The sequence below is a fragment of the Copidosoma floridanum genome, unplaced genomic scaffold (genome assembly GCF_036245765.1).
Source record: "Copidosoma floridanum isolate Cflo_tuat_1 unplaced genomic scaffold, Cflo_Japanese_pri ptg000029l, whole genome shotgun sequence".
Lineage (NCBI taxonomy): Eukaryota > Metazoa > Arthropoda > Insecta > Hymenoptera > Encyrtidae > Copidosoma > Copidosoma floridanum.
This window is the reverse complement of record NW_028321906.1, coordinates 5,920,268-5,933,817: the sequence shown is the minus strand read 5'-3', so window position 1 is coordinate 5,933,817 and position 13,550 is coordinate 5,920,268. Positions and strand designations below refer to the sequence as shown.

Below are 13,550 nucleotides of genomic sequence, written 5' to 3'. Positions count from 1 at the left end.
CTAGCAAAGTTCGCTCCGCGTTGTATTGGAGCCTGTATTACATTATCACATGTGCGTGCGGGTGGTCGTCCATCAGTTTACCGATCGTGAGATTTATTTTTCATGTGTTTGAACTTACGCGATACATCAGGAACGACCACGCGCTCGCACAGCCGCGGGCTTCGTGGATTCCGACTGATCCAGAAGCCCGCACCACCTGCCCGCGATCTAACCCCTCGACTGATCCGCTGATTTTCCTTTCGTTGGCCCAAAATAGGCAGGACCCAATCGGCCCCTCTACCGCTCGGCAACCCGATGCTGCAGGGTATAATAGTCCCGGCGCCGCCACCGACGACGGCCACCCACTACGAAGAGTACCTGGCGGAGAAGCAGCTGCACGAGCAACAACAGCAACAGCAAACGCAGCACAACTACCTTAAACAGCAGATCAGGCAGACGGTGCTGACGCGAGTGGGCTCCCGCAGCCAGCAGCTCGACGAGGCGCCCGAGTCCGAGGAATCGGAGGTCATCGACCTCACCGGCAAGAAAGACACTTCGGGTTAGTGTTGGCGCAACCGCTTCACAAAGGATTAATGTTGGTTGGGGAAAAAAAAAAAAAAAATTAATTATCCACTTTCCAACAGCCACGAGCGGTAGGAGCAGCAGCAGCAGCATCGAGGAGAGCGAGATATCGAAGCAGCAGCGCGACCGCGAGCAATTCCTTCAGCAGCAGCGCGACCTCATGATGCGCCACACCCTGCAAGCCACCGACGCCACGGTCTACACGACGGGCAGGAGCGCCCAGTCGGCGAGGCCGCTCTCGAGGGCCCTCTCCAGTCCGCTCGTCCATCTCGGTCCCCAGGGAACGGTAGTGGCCGGAGGAGCCAGCGAAATGTACGCCCGGAGTCCGAGGGAGGCGCCGACGACGGGTCTGGCGTACGACGCGCTCATGATGAAGCACGCGTGCGCCTGTGGGGAGACGGTGCGCGGCCACCCGGAGCACGGGGGCAGGCTGCAGAGCATCTGGGCGAGGCTCCAGGAAACGGGGCTGCTGGCGCGCTGCGACAAGGTGCGCTCGCGCAAGGCCAGCCTCGAGGAGATACAGACGTGCCATACGGAGGCTCACACCTTCCTGTTCGGCACGAACCCGCTGTCCCGGCAGAAGCTCGACCTGTCCAAGGTGCCGATCCAGAGCTTTGTGCGGCTGCCCTGCGGCGGGGTCGGGGTCGACAGCGACACCACGTGGAACGAGATGCACACCGCGTCGGCAGCGCGCATGGCCGTGGGCTGCGTGGTCGAGCTTGCCTTCAAGTGCGCCATGGGAGACGTGCGCAACGGGTTTGCCGTCGTCAGGCCACCCGGGCACCACGCCGAGGCCAACCAGGCCATGGGCTTTTGTTTCTTTAACTCCGTGGCCGTGGCTGCGAGGCTGCTCGTTCAGAAGTTCGACATGCGCAGGATACTCATCGTCGATTGGGTGAGTGTACATTATATTTCATAGTGTGCACTTGGCTGGTGATTCAAACTTGGATTTTTTTTTTTTTTTTTTTTTTTTTCGTCAATGAACTCGATCAAATTGAAGATGAGTGAATTTGAATTGCTCTTTTACTCTCCTGCGGCCCTGGTACGTAATTTCGAGATTTCTTTCGTGAGTGAGCACGAACAATAGTTTGCCGGGCTGGAAAAGAAGTAATATTTACATTCGTACTTGAAGAATGTCATGTCGAGTCCAATAATAGTACATAAGTACAAGTACACTGAATCACGGATTTTGAAAATGTTAACGAGTTTAAAACACACCGACGGGTACGGGCCCTCCTTTTCGGCCGATTCTCATTTCAAAAGTATCGCGATCGACTCTTTTCGGCTCGTGGTCTCCTGATACTTTGATACTTAAATTCTGTGGTTAAAGTGGCTCATCGAGACTTAACCAAAATTATGGTTGTATCTTCATTTTCCTACGTATGAGATGAAATACATTCATAACTCGTTTATAACCTCAACCACTGAAATGATCAATTATTGAGTGAGGTCTTTTGATAAAATATGCAGACTTACTTTCAATAAATAAAAATTTACATTTTTTTCACGATTTTTACGCGAGGTTTCGCTTATCACACAAAAAACAAGTGTGGCCCTTAAAAGGACCTATCTGTACCGTTCTAAATTTCTTTGTGGAAAGAGCAATTTTATATTAATAGTTGTCAATTCTCTATAGGAATCAAAAAGAAAAAAACAATAGTTTGATGAGACGATCCGACAATAAATATACACTTTTTCGCGCCTATAGTACAGTAAAAAAAAAAAAAAAAAAACTCGGCCACCTTTTCTTCGCGTCATGTTCTCCTGATACGTCCGACCGTAAAAAATCTCGTAATGTTCGTCTTAACGTCGATCGCATGAAGGACGTATTTTCAAAAAGATGTCCAAATAAAGACATGCCGCATAACAGGCGAACATGACGACGATGGGGGTGCACGTGTGTGTCAAAATTCTGGGCTTTCATTACATCATGTTCCTTATAAGACAGTCATCGTCGAGGAAAATAACCGAACGAAATGTTTTTAGGACGTGCACCACGGCAACGGCACCCAGCAGATGTTCTACGACGACCCGCGAGTGCTGTACCTATCGATCCACAGGCACGACGACGGCAACTTTTTCCCGGGCACTGGTGGGCCCACGGAGTGCGGGGTAGGCGAGGGCCTCGGCCGCAACGTGAACCTCGCTTGGTCCGGAGGTCTGAGTCCCCCGATGGGCGACGCCGAGTACCTCGCGGCCTTCCGCACGGTCGTCATGCCCATCGCCAAGGACTTTGACCCCGACCTCGTCCTCGTGTCCGCTGGCTTCGACGCCGCCCACGGCCATCCTGCCCCCCTCGGTGGCTACAAGGTCAGCCCCGCCTGCTTCGGACGCATGACCCAGATGCTCATGACGCTTGCCTCCGGGAAAGTCGTGCTAGCACTCGAGGGTGGCTACGACCTCGCGGCCATCTGTGACTCGGCCCAGGAGTGCGTCAGGGCCCTGCTCGGCGACGAGCCGACGCCCATCAGGCACGAAGAGCTCACCAGAAGCCCCTGCCAAAACGCCATCGACACCTTACAGAAGACCATAGCCGTCCAGGTATGCCTTTACATAATTACTCTCTAACTTACCAAAGAAATTCAATTTTTAAGTATAAATCATGCGAATGACGATATTGTTGTTGTTTCGCAGATGTCGCACTGGCCTTGTGTCAAACTTCTGGCGCACACGGTGGCCATGAGTGCCATTGAGGCGAGCCAGAAGGAACACGACGAGACCGAGACGGTCTCGGCCATGGCGTCCCTTTCCATGCAGCAGCAGAGCAATCTCGCGTAAGTCCGGCAACAACTTTAGTCTCCTAGCGAGTTGCGCAAGCTTTCTCTACACAGTTTGACGTTTGATTTTGAAATCCGTAGAAGCACACCAGAACATTCCCGCGAAGTGTCGGAGGAGCCGATGGAGCAAGACGAAGCCAAGTGAAGGGAACAAACGCTACAACTTGCTGCCGTCGGATTATGAAAATTTCTTCTTTTTTTTTCCACACCGTCATCGTCGCTCTCGTCAGCGCTATGTTCGACGAAGACGCGGACGGTATATATGTGTATGTATATATACTATATTATCCTGTAGTTCCTCGTCGTGGGATCCTGAACGGAAGATTGCGAGGGGATACATGCGGATAGGAGGGAATTTTTTTGAACTCGGGAATTGAGCTCCTGTGCTGTCAGAATAATGTTAGGAAGCTATTCCGCAGGGCACTAATAACTTCTGTGCCCGGCCGCAGACTGAATGTTGGTGCTGGGGGCCGTGGACAGATGGACGCGAGAAATCGAAAGGGTCTCTGATTGTTACTGTTGTTGATGTTGTTTAACTTGTATACATACTTACTTACGCATGACATTAAATGGAAGTTTGTATAAATTATGTAAAAATTGACGCGAATGCGCGACAGATCACTGCACGAGTTTGCTGTGAAGTTTTTTTTTTTTTTTCATCTTTACTGTTTTTCAACTTTTTTTTAAAGTTTCTCCGCTGATACCTATGTGAGTACAATCGCCAGCGTAGCGAAACTTGACGTTAGACTTACATCACTTACGAAAAATTGAAATAGGAAAAAAAAAAAAAATAATAATTTACGCAAAATTGTTCGTCCCCATTCTTTGTTTGTTGTTATAATTCAATGTCTAGTGACGATTGATAAAGTAACTTTTCAATAAGACGGACAACGTGAATTTAATTTGGAACTGAAATCTAGAAATATGACGGGTATGGAAACGGGAACAGATCACTCTGTTTCGTTGCTAAGTATATGTATACACTATTGAAGCAAACTCATTGTACATATTTATAAATATACATATATAAATGAAGATACTCGAAAGAGCGATTGATTTTTATTTGATGAAGCAATTGGTGTTGACTGATTAATTTTTATAGAATTACGTACATATGTGCGTAATAATATGTATATTGCATCGCGCACATGACTGTGCGAGAACGTTTCTTCTTATTTGTTAAATTAATCGTGCATTCGATCGATATGCTTTCTTTGTGACTTGTGATCGAAAGATATGTTTATCGTTGAATTATCGTGCACTAAGTGGTTTCAAGTGAGCTCACTTGCTTGAGACAAGAGCAAATTTACGATTAAGTATACACGCGCATTCGCTTGGAAGATGCGTTTTAAATGTGTATTCGTGAATTTATAAGGAAAATATGAGTAAACACGTTAAGAAAGATAATAGTTTTTAAGGAGATTTTTTGTAAAGGCATCGGCGCTGGACGCCGGCGAAACCTTAGGTCCTTTGTTTCGCTCGATCGAGACGCAAGTGTAGAAAACAGGGCGCATCATGCGACTGCGTTAGCTTTTCCGGGCTCGGGAGAGCGAAATCTTTTTTTTTTTTTTGTAACATAGTTCTTGTGGGGACGCGCCAACACACATGTGATTCTCGTTGGGGTATACTTAGTTTTCGGCTGCGAACAAAATGTGGTGCGATTTTTGTGATATTTTGTAAAACTGTTAAGGTAAAACGAGTCTATTACTCTACGAGAATTTAAGGAAAGAAACAAAATCGTCGATATTTATAGTTGGCCGATCTTTCGGGAATGTTTCTAGGTGTTAGTCTTTTTTGAAAAATATGAACGCAACAAACGACACGAAGATTAATATTATCAGAAAAGCAGCTGAACCTCTTGTACGGAAACAATACGAGCATTTATTTTTGTCGTGCATTTTAACGATTTCGAAGATAAAGAGGAAGAATGAGATAAAAATATATGGCGATAGATGACGTATATAAAAAAAATTTATCATCAAACGAAGTACAGATACTATAAATAAATATATATATGTTTACATGAAACTTTGTCATACAAATAAAAGAATTATATATATATATATATACATACGTACATACATAAATAGAAAACGTATTATATGAAATATATGTATATTGCATAGTTATTATTATGATTATTTTTATTGTAACAATAGTTTGTAAAACGAAGAGATAAGCAGTACAAGAATCTCAAGTGTCTGATAATGTTGATGTATTGAAAAAGAGTTTACTTTGACAATGTGAGCTTAAGGAGACACAAAAATATATTAAAATATGTATTGAAAAAGAGAAACTTATAAGGTCACGTCGAAATTAAATTTTTAAATCAATCAAGTGCGTGAGCACAATACGTAGCCTACATTATGCGTGTATACGTCGTGTATGTACGTGTTACGTCACGTGTAGCTCTAAGCAAAAAATCGAATAAGTCGCATGCACGTTTGTTATTTAAAATGTGTCTAATTTAAAAAAAAGGAATCAATTCTGATGGTTAAAAAAAAATTTTTTAAACACGGAAACAGTAAACGAATGCTTTATTTTTTACAAAAAAAATAAAAAAGAGTTATATTACTGTATTGTGTAATTAATTAATTGGCTGAGGAAAAAAATAGACACTATAGCTGATTCCAATAGTTTGTTGAGTTGTACATTCAAAGATAAGTGTACAAGTACTAAGAGAATATATATATATTGTCCTATGCCTTTTTGGAAGGAAAGAAAGGCCTATACAAACTTGTAGAATGTTTTCACTTTTTCCAAAGCACAATCTTGTTTGTTTGTTTTTTCAAAGCTTTAAATTGTAAAGATTCAAATAAATAAAAAAACTATAAATAGTATATTGTACTTGCGACATTCCGATATCATTTGTCATTTGTAGATTATGTGTTATTTTTTTGTGCGCCTGCGTCTGAGAGTGTGACACATTTTGCAACGATCGACGAGCAAAGTTGAAAGACAATGACAATTATGAAATGATGTGCGCGCGGGTAGATGTGCAATCATACACAACCGTACGTTTAAAGTACTGTCATGGTCAAATATATACATGTAAATTAGTATTATAAATGACAAATTTTAAATAGGTAAAACACAAACCCGTAAATAATAATGATGATGTTATTGGTCGTGCACGAGACGTTAAAATACGTTGACGATGTCTATGTTAAACATGCCGTTAATTGTAACAGTCATACATTTTTTATGTATATAAATGTACCTCCTAAATTAATTTTAAAAATAAAATTATAATGATTGTCATACATTTGGATTATTTTTTACCCATTTAATAAAATTTTAAAAATTTGAAGATGAAGAATGACTTATCTTTAATTTATTTTGTTCAATTGCAATTGTTTACATGGAAAAAAAAATCTGTATTTTTCCTCTACTTTCACTGCTTTGTATGTAATGTAAATTCTCAACAACTTAAATACTTTCGTGCTTACCTGCCACTGCTTATACAAAATAGAAGATATTTGGACTCGAAATAAAAGCTGCTGAACTACAAGCCCTTTTTTGCCTGTCATCCGTTCCGTTCGGATTAAGGATGTAGACGTTTGATTATTAAGTCGAACTAGTCGAAACTAAAAAAGTATACATTAACCATTTTATGCTAACAGCAACAAAATTAAATACATACTAGTTACACGTCGAATCATTTAAAAAGTGATAAGATAAAAGAACTGACTCAAAACCTACTGAACTCCTCACCTTAATCTCGAGCGAGGTTTCAATTCAATAATGTATTTTAAAAAAATATCTGAAAGTTAATTTTAGGATGCTAATGTGGTATTGCAGGTGTACGTATCATTGCTAAATTTGCCTGTTACTTATTATGCCGGACGATTTCAATGCTAAGTCGACGGGGTACCTACAATTACATAAACATCGTGAAATAAATTAAGGGCAGCAATTTTCGCTAATGGTCTTCTTTGTTATGCGAAAGAGGAAGTGTTGAGTGATATTTTACAAATTAAAACACTAATGTTGTATCTTACTCTAATAATTTCAACAATTTATTTATCATAACATTACCATCAATCGAAATCCACGTTGGACACATAGATTGCCATAAAAATAGTTTTGAAAAATAAAAAAATCTTAGTTCATCACCATTACAATTGCTGATGCCAGATGGAGATGATCCTGACCTTTTGATTGGCATGAGAATAATCTCTTGGTTGCCCAAGGATTAAAGGATAAGCCGAGTGATACAAGTTGGTTCACAGAAAATTGGACGAAAACTAATTTTTTCTTTTTTTTTTTTAAAAATATCCTTTACTTTGAATATGCCGTTAACAGAGTTTACAGAATAATTGCTTGAAATTAAACTGGACTTGTTTCTTATTATTTGTATTGTGTATCGACACCCGCTCCGTTAATACAGATCTATTCAACTTATTACTGGTAAAAGGTCAAGAGTATTGTAATTTTATAAATATTGTCGATTTTATGAGCCATATAAGATAAGTAGAATATTGATAGTTTTGGAGGTCGATTTTGAGGTAAAAGATAAATTGTAAAGTAATTTAAATTAAGTGAGATCCAATGCTCCATTTTTAGGAGACTCTTCCTGTGTAACTGAACTTCTTTTTTAAACTTTTTTTCTTTAGTTGTCTCTTTTTAACTAGAAAGTTAAAGGGCTGTGCTTCCGCGAGTTAATGATAAAAGGTCTAAAGTATTTTAATTTTGTAAATATGGTAGATTTTATAAGCCGTATAAGATAAGTGGAATATTTATACTTTTCAGGGTCCATTTACAGGTAAAAGACATATTGTAAACTTGCCGCAAATAGCACAAAAAATGTCAACTATCTATTATCTATTAACAAAATTATTTGCGGCTGGTTTATAATTATCAAAATGACTTTGCTGTAAGTAGCAATAATTATTTTGGATCAGCGCCATCTAGCGGTCTTTATTTTTTGGCCAAAAGTGGCTCCTAAAATTCTCAATCAGAGCATTTAGGATTAGAGCCATTCAGTCAATCATAAACCAGCCGCAACTTATGATGAAGCTATAAAATGAAAAAATAACGATATGTATGTTTTTGGCGGCAAGTTAAAAATCTGTTTTATGCTTGAAAATTTATCTTTAAAAGTATAAACACTTAGGAGGTCAATTTTTTGGTAGAAAATAGATTGTTAACTTGCCGCCTAAAACACACATATTGTTATTTTTCTGTTTTATAGCTTCAACATGAGTTGCGGCTGGTTTATAATTGACTAAATGGCTCTAATCCTGAATGCTCTGATTGAGAATTTTAGGAGCCACTTTTGGCCAAAAAATAAAGACCGCTAGATGGCGCTGATCCAAATAACTATTGCTATTTACAGCAAAGTCACTTTGATAATTACAAACCAGCCGCAACTAATCTTACAGATAGATGATAAAAAGTTGACGTAGTTTGTGCTGTTGGCGGCAAGTTTACAATTTATTTTTTACTTAAAAGTCGACCTCTAAAAATAGAGATATTCACAAAAACGCTTCGCGGAAGATCTCTGAAAATGTCCGACACATAAATTATATACAATAAAGGGCTGAGTACACCTCCCTGAGGGACGCCTTTGTAAGAAATTAGGTAGTTATCATCCAGGCACCCAGCATGGATGAATCTTTGGTGCATAATAAAGTGAACAAAATGTATAATGCCCGGGGAGCACCCAATCCTGACCAGTTTTCTCAGCAGAATATCAATGACTACATTGTCAAAGGCACCACTGACATCAAGAAAGGAAGCGAGGACATGACTGCCCTCCAAAAAAGCCTCCTCAACCTTTAGGGTGAGTCCCATGAGACTGTCAGTACAAGAGTGCCCCATTCTAAAACCATGCTGACTGCCTGGCAAGAGGCCCTGAGTCTCGACCCAGTATTGCAATCTAAGCTTAAACATTGTTTCAAATAACTTACATAGACAGGAAGTAAGAGCTATTGGTCTGACTTTGGTGCGATCAGACTTCGGAATGAAGTTTACATAAGTATCCCTCCATGCCGCGGGGTACGTGTGTGATGTCAAAAGTTCATTGAAGATATCAAGCAGAATCAAGTGATGTTTAAGAGGCATTTTTTTTATGATCAAGTAGTCCAAACCGTCCATCCCCGGAGAGGACTTATCTCTTTTTTGAAAGAGAGCAGCATTGAATTCCGAGAAATCAAAGGATCTGTCAAAGAACGGATTTGGCTGAGAGTAAGGAATAAAGTCAGGATCAGATTGTACGGACGGAGGATAGAGTTGATGAATGGTGCTCAACGCTAATTTTCTGGCCTCCTCTCGAGAGATAGGGCCGGAACCAGACGGCCTAGTAAATCTATTCTTTAGGACTTTACTTATTCTCCACACATACCCCGCATCGGTACGAAAGGAAATCGATTCAACAAAACTTCTAAACTAGTCTTTTTTCTTAGTATTAGATAATTGTTTGCACAAGGCTACTTGACGCTTATAGGCAATGAGATCACACATTTCTAAGCTATGGCCCCATTTTAAATAGGCCGCTCTTCTCAGTCTTTTCGCTTTATCACAATCCCCATCCCACCAGAGAACAGGGCTTATTTTGGACTGCTTAATATTATTATTTACATGACTAGATTTTTTCACTCTCGAGAAGTTCTATTTTGAATAGACTCAAGTACGGTCCGGGTAAAAAAAGAATACTTTTCAACTGGGGTTAAGTTACAATAATCGACAGAGTAAAATAATTCAGTGGACTCACTAAGACTGGATGAAAAAATAGCCCAGTCAGTTTTTACCGTATAAGGTCTGAAAGTCTTCTCATACCCAAACCGCTCACAAGATATTTCAATAGTTTCCGGATAATGATCAGAGCCAAATGTCTCATCGAAGAAAGTATACGTGACTTTTTCAGCCAGGCTTATTGTTGACAAAATAAGGTCAAGGTTTGACCTATAATTCCTATGTATATCAATATAAGAGAGGGAGTCCGTATTGTGCAGAAACAGATTGAATTTGTCTAATTCAAAAGACTAGTTCCACCAGCATCCGTGTCCGCACAATTCCAGACAACATTGTGTGCATTATAGTCGCCCATAAAAAGACAGTTCTCGTGTGAGTACTTATTAAAAATACTGTCCCAATGGCTTTGATTCAAAGGAACATCGGATGGCCTGTACGTAACAATCATGTGAAGCGGGGGCTGCACATTAGTAATTTTAATTCTGCCAAGGTCTAATCCTTTAGGAGAAGATGGTAAGTCCTTAAGAATTGAGAATGAAAGGTTATTTCTAACAAAAAGGATCAAACCACCTCCTTTACTCTTACTTGTTCTATTAATTCTAAAACTAGTAAAGCCAGTTATGTTTACATATCTGTTAGGCTTCAGCCAGGTTTCAACGCACGCTATTACATCAAAGTCACTGGCTAATTTTTTCAGATCACCAAAATGTTGCGGCACGCTACGTGCATTCCAGAAAAAAATACGCAAGCCACCCGTCATAGTAATTAAAACTGCACAAAATAAATAAAGTACACGAAACAGACAAATGGAAAGTCAAACAAATAAAAATTTAAATAAATAAAAAAAGAAAAGAAAAAAAAATAAATAAGTAAAAAAAAATAAAAATAAAAAATAAATAAATAAATAAAATTTATGTAGATACGTAAAAATTAATAACAAATTTAAAAAAACGACACAAGAAGCAAAAAACGCCAAGAGAAGAGCAAGCAGAGAGCACTATAAAGCGTCAAGAAGCACTCTCAGAGTCACTGTTACACGGAGTTAAGTTGTAACTAGTGCACAACTTTCGAATACTCTTGATGACAGTCCCAACTTTATTTTTCAGCGACTTGGATGGTGTAAGCCTTCGCAGGGTCTTGAGTGAGGAAACTAAGTTGACCAAGTAGTCCCTGTCCTGGATATCTTCAGTGAGGACATCTTTCAGCGTGGCCGAGTTGACAATAATTATTGAAAGGTAGTCGATGTCAAAATGTTCTTTTGGGGAGTTTTCTTTGTAACTGCCCGAAGCTTCTTCAACCAAGCTTGCATAATCAATTGAGCGAGAGCCAGTGGACAAACCCTTCAGAGAGACTGTTGTGTTCTTAGCCCTCTTTGCAACTGGGTTCCGATCACTAGGGTTAGAGACCGTGTCAAGGTCAATCTCCTGTGTGCTTTCAGTGGCAACGGAGGCTTGACGAGGACGCTTATGCGCCTGGCCACGGGTGAGAGCGCCAGTGTACGTGTTCGCAGGGACCTGTGGCATTGGAGGATCCATTGGCCCTTTTTTCCCAATGAGGTAGCCCTCGTTGTCGTCAGGAAGGGCAGCCCAAGCTCTGTCAGTCACAACCCCGGTACAGACATCAGCCGATTCACCAATTTGAAGCCAAGATTTTTTTTTTTTTTTTTTTTATTTATAAGCTTTTTCTGATTAATACAAATCAATATAGCTATTACCCCTAAGGGCTTACAAGAGATGGTATTACATATTAAATGAAAAAATTGTTTCCTTTGAGAAAATCGCACATTATGACACACGCTTTAACGTTCGGTTGTTTTACAATATTTTCTACAGAATATGGAGTCGAAAGACCGATACTTACTAGTCTTCTTAATAACTTGTTTCTTTTAGTATTGAAGACAGGACAGTCCCATAAAATATGGTCAATAGTTTGAGATGGATAGCCACATGAGCACTGGGAGTTAATAATGAAACCAATTCTTTGCAGCGATTCACCCAAATTGTAATGATTTGCTCTCAACCTATTTACAGTGGTGACAACATAACGATCAATTGTTAACCTGTGAAACCAGGGTTTTGTTCGTTGTTTATAAATTTTTTGAAAAAAACAGAGTGCCTTTGAAATGTGACTGCCCTGTTAAGTTATTTCTGGTGCGATTTATCATTCTCTTATAAAAAATTTCGCGTAAGTCAGTGAACGGAATTTTTAACAGTGAAGACGAGACCTCTATAGTGGCCTGTTTGGCTAACAAATCCGCTTTTTCATTGCCACATAAACCAATGTGAGAGGGAATCCAGCAAAATTTCAGTACACGGTTTGGATCTCCCGATAAATAATTATAAACCTTTTCTTTGATAATGTATACATAGGGATTAAGCTTAATTGTAATTTTGGAAGTTCCGAGTGCTTCCAAGGAGCTACGAGAATCCGACAAGATAAGAGATCGCATGATATCATTTTCAATAATAAAATCCAATGCTGCATCTATAGCCACACATTCAGCCGTAAAAACGGATGCTCTCCCGTCAAGGGCTACGGTACTAGAGTGTGAAAGTGCAGCACAATATACCGCGCTACCAGTGCTAACATTGCCTTGGACTTTGCTTCCATCAGTAAAGACAGGGCAATATCCATATTTGTTAACATAGTCTTCCAATATAACATTCGGTACAACTGAGTTTTGTAGCTCCCTGCCCAAGCCAAGATCTATCTCTGGAGTGAAAAGTAACGATTGGAAACCAATAGAATAGGGATTAAAGTTCGGTTTTGTATATATTAAATTTTTAAAATCCATAACATTGGATATGCAGTTACACAAGATTCTACCGTTATTACGATCAATATCTCGGAGACAGGTGTTAAAAAATGAAATTACGTTGGCACGAATTTCTGAGCCTGAGTTTGACATGGCTTTGGCAAGAAAGGAACTGCACAAAAATTCAGCCCTATCTGCAATATAGGGCAAGCAAGATTCTGCATGAATTACATTAATCGGACTACTAATCCTGTAGCCAAGTGCAATTCTGATTGCCGTATTTTGGATAATTTGAATTTGATAACGGATTTTCTGATTTGCCGGTAAGTACACAAAAATACCATAGTCAATGATTGAACGTATATAGCTTTTGTAAAAAATTAAAAGAGTATCCGCGTCTGATCCCCACCATTTGCCACATAAAAATCTTAAAATATTCATTGCTTTATAGCATCTTTTTTTAACTTTGTCAATGTGGTTGGTAAAACTGAGCTCATAGTCGAGGACCAAACCCAGAAACTTTACACTGGATTCTGAGTAAATAGTGAGATCTCCAAGCTTAATAGAGACCTGCCCCGGACCAAATCCAACTCTGTTAATATGAAGAAGTTTGGTCTTGGGCAGTGACAAATCTAGCCCCAATTTGCTCAATTCTAACGAGACATCAGTTACACAGTTTTCTATATCCATAGTGAGAGAGAAAATATCTGGCGATTGTGCATAGAGCGAGACATCATCAGCAAACTGAGATACATAAATGT

At 40.0% G+C, this 13,550-nt stretch overlaps 1 protein-coding gene across 7 annotated transcripts in view; it reads left to right on the top strand.

Moving 5' to 3' along the window:
- HDAC4 (histone deacetylase 4) overlaps positions 1-5,406 on the top strand; it is a 68,424-nt gene extending 63,018 nt beyond the window's left edge. For all 7 annotated transcript variants that reach the window (XM_023389693.2, XM_014356378.2, XM_023389696.2 and 4 more), the window contains 5 exons: positions 257-538; positions 624-1,456; positions 2,548-3,102; positions 3,196-3,335; positions 3,420-5,406. In XM_023389693.2, the coding sequence (XP_023245461.2) occupies positions 257-538; positions 624-1,456; positions 2,548-3,102; positions 3,196-3,335; positions 3,420-3,483 (1,874 nt within the window). In that variant the 3' untranslated portion in view covers positions 3,484-5,406. The remainder of the gene's footprint in view (positions 1-256; positions 539-623; positions 1,457-2,547; positions 3,103-3,195; positions 3,336-3,419) is intronic.
- Positions 5,407-13,550: the final 8,144 nt, after the last annotated feature.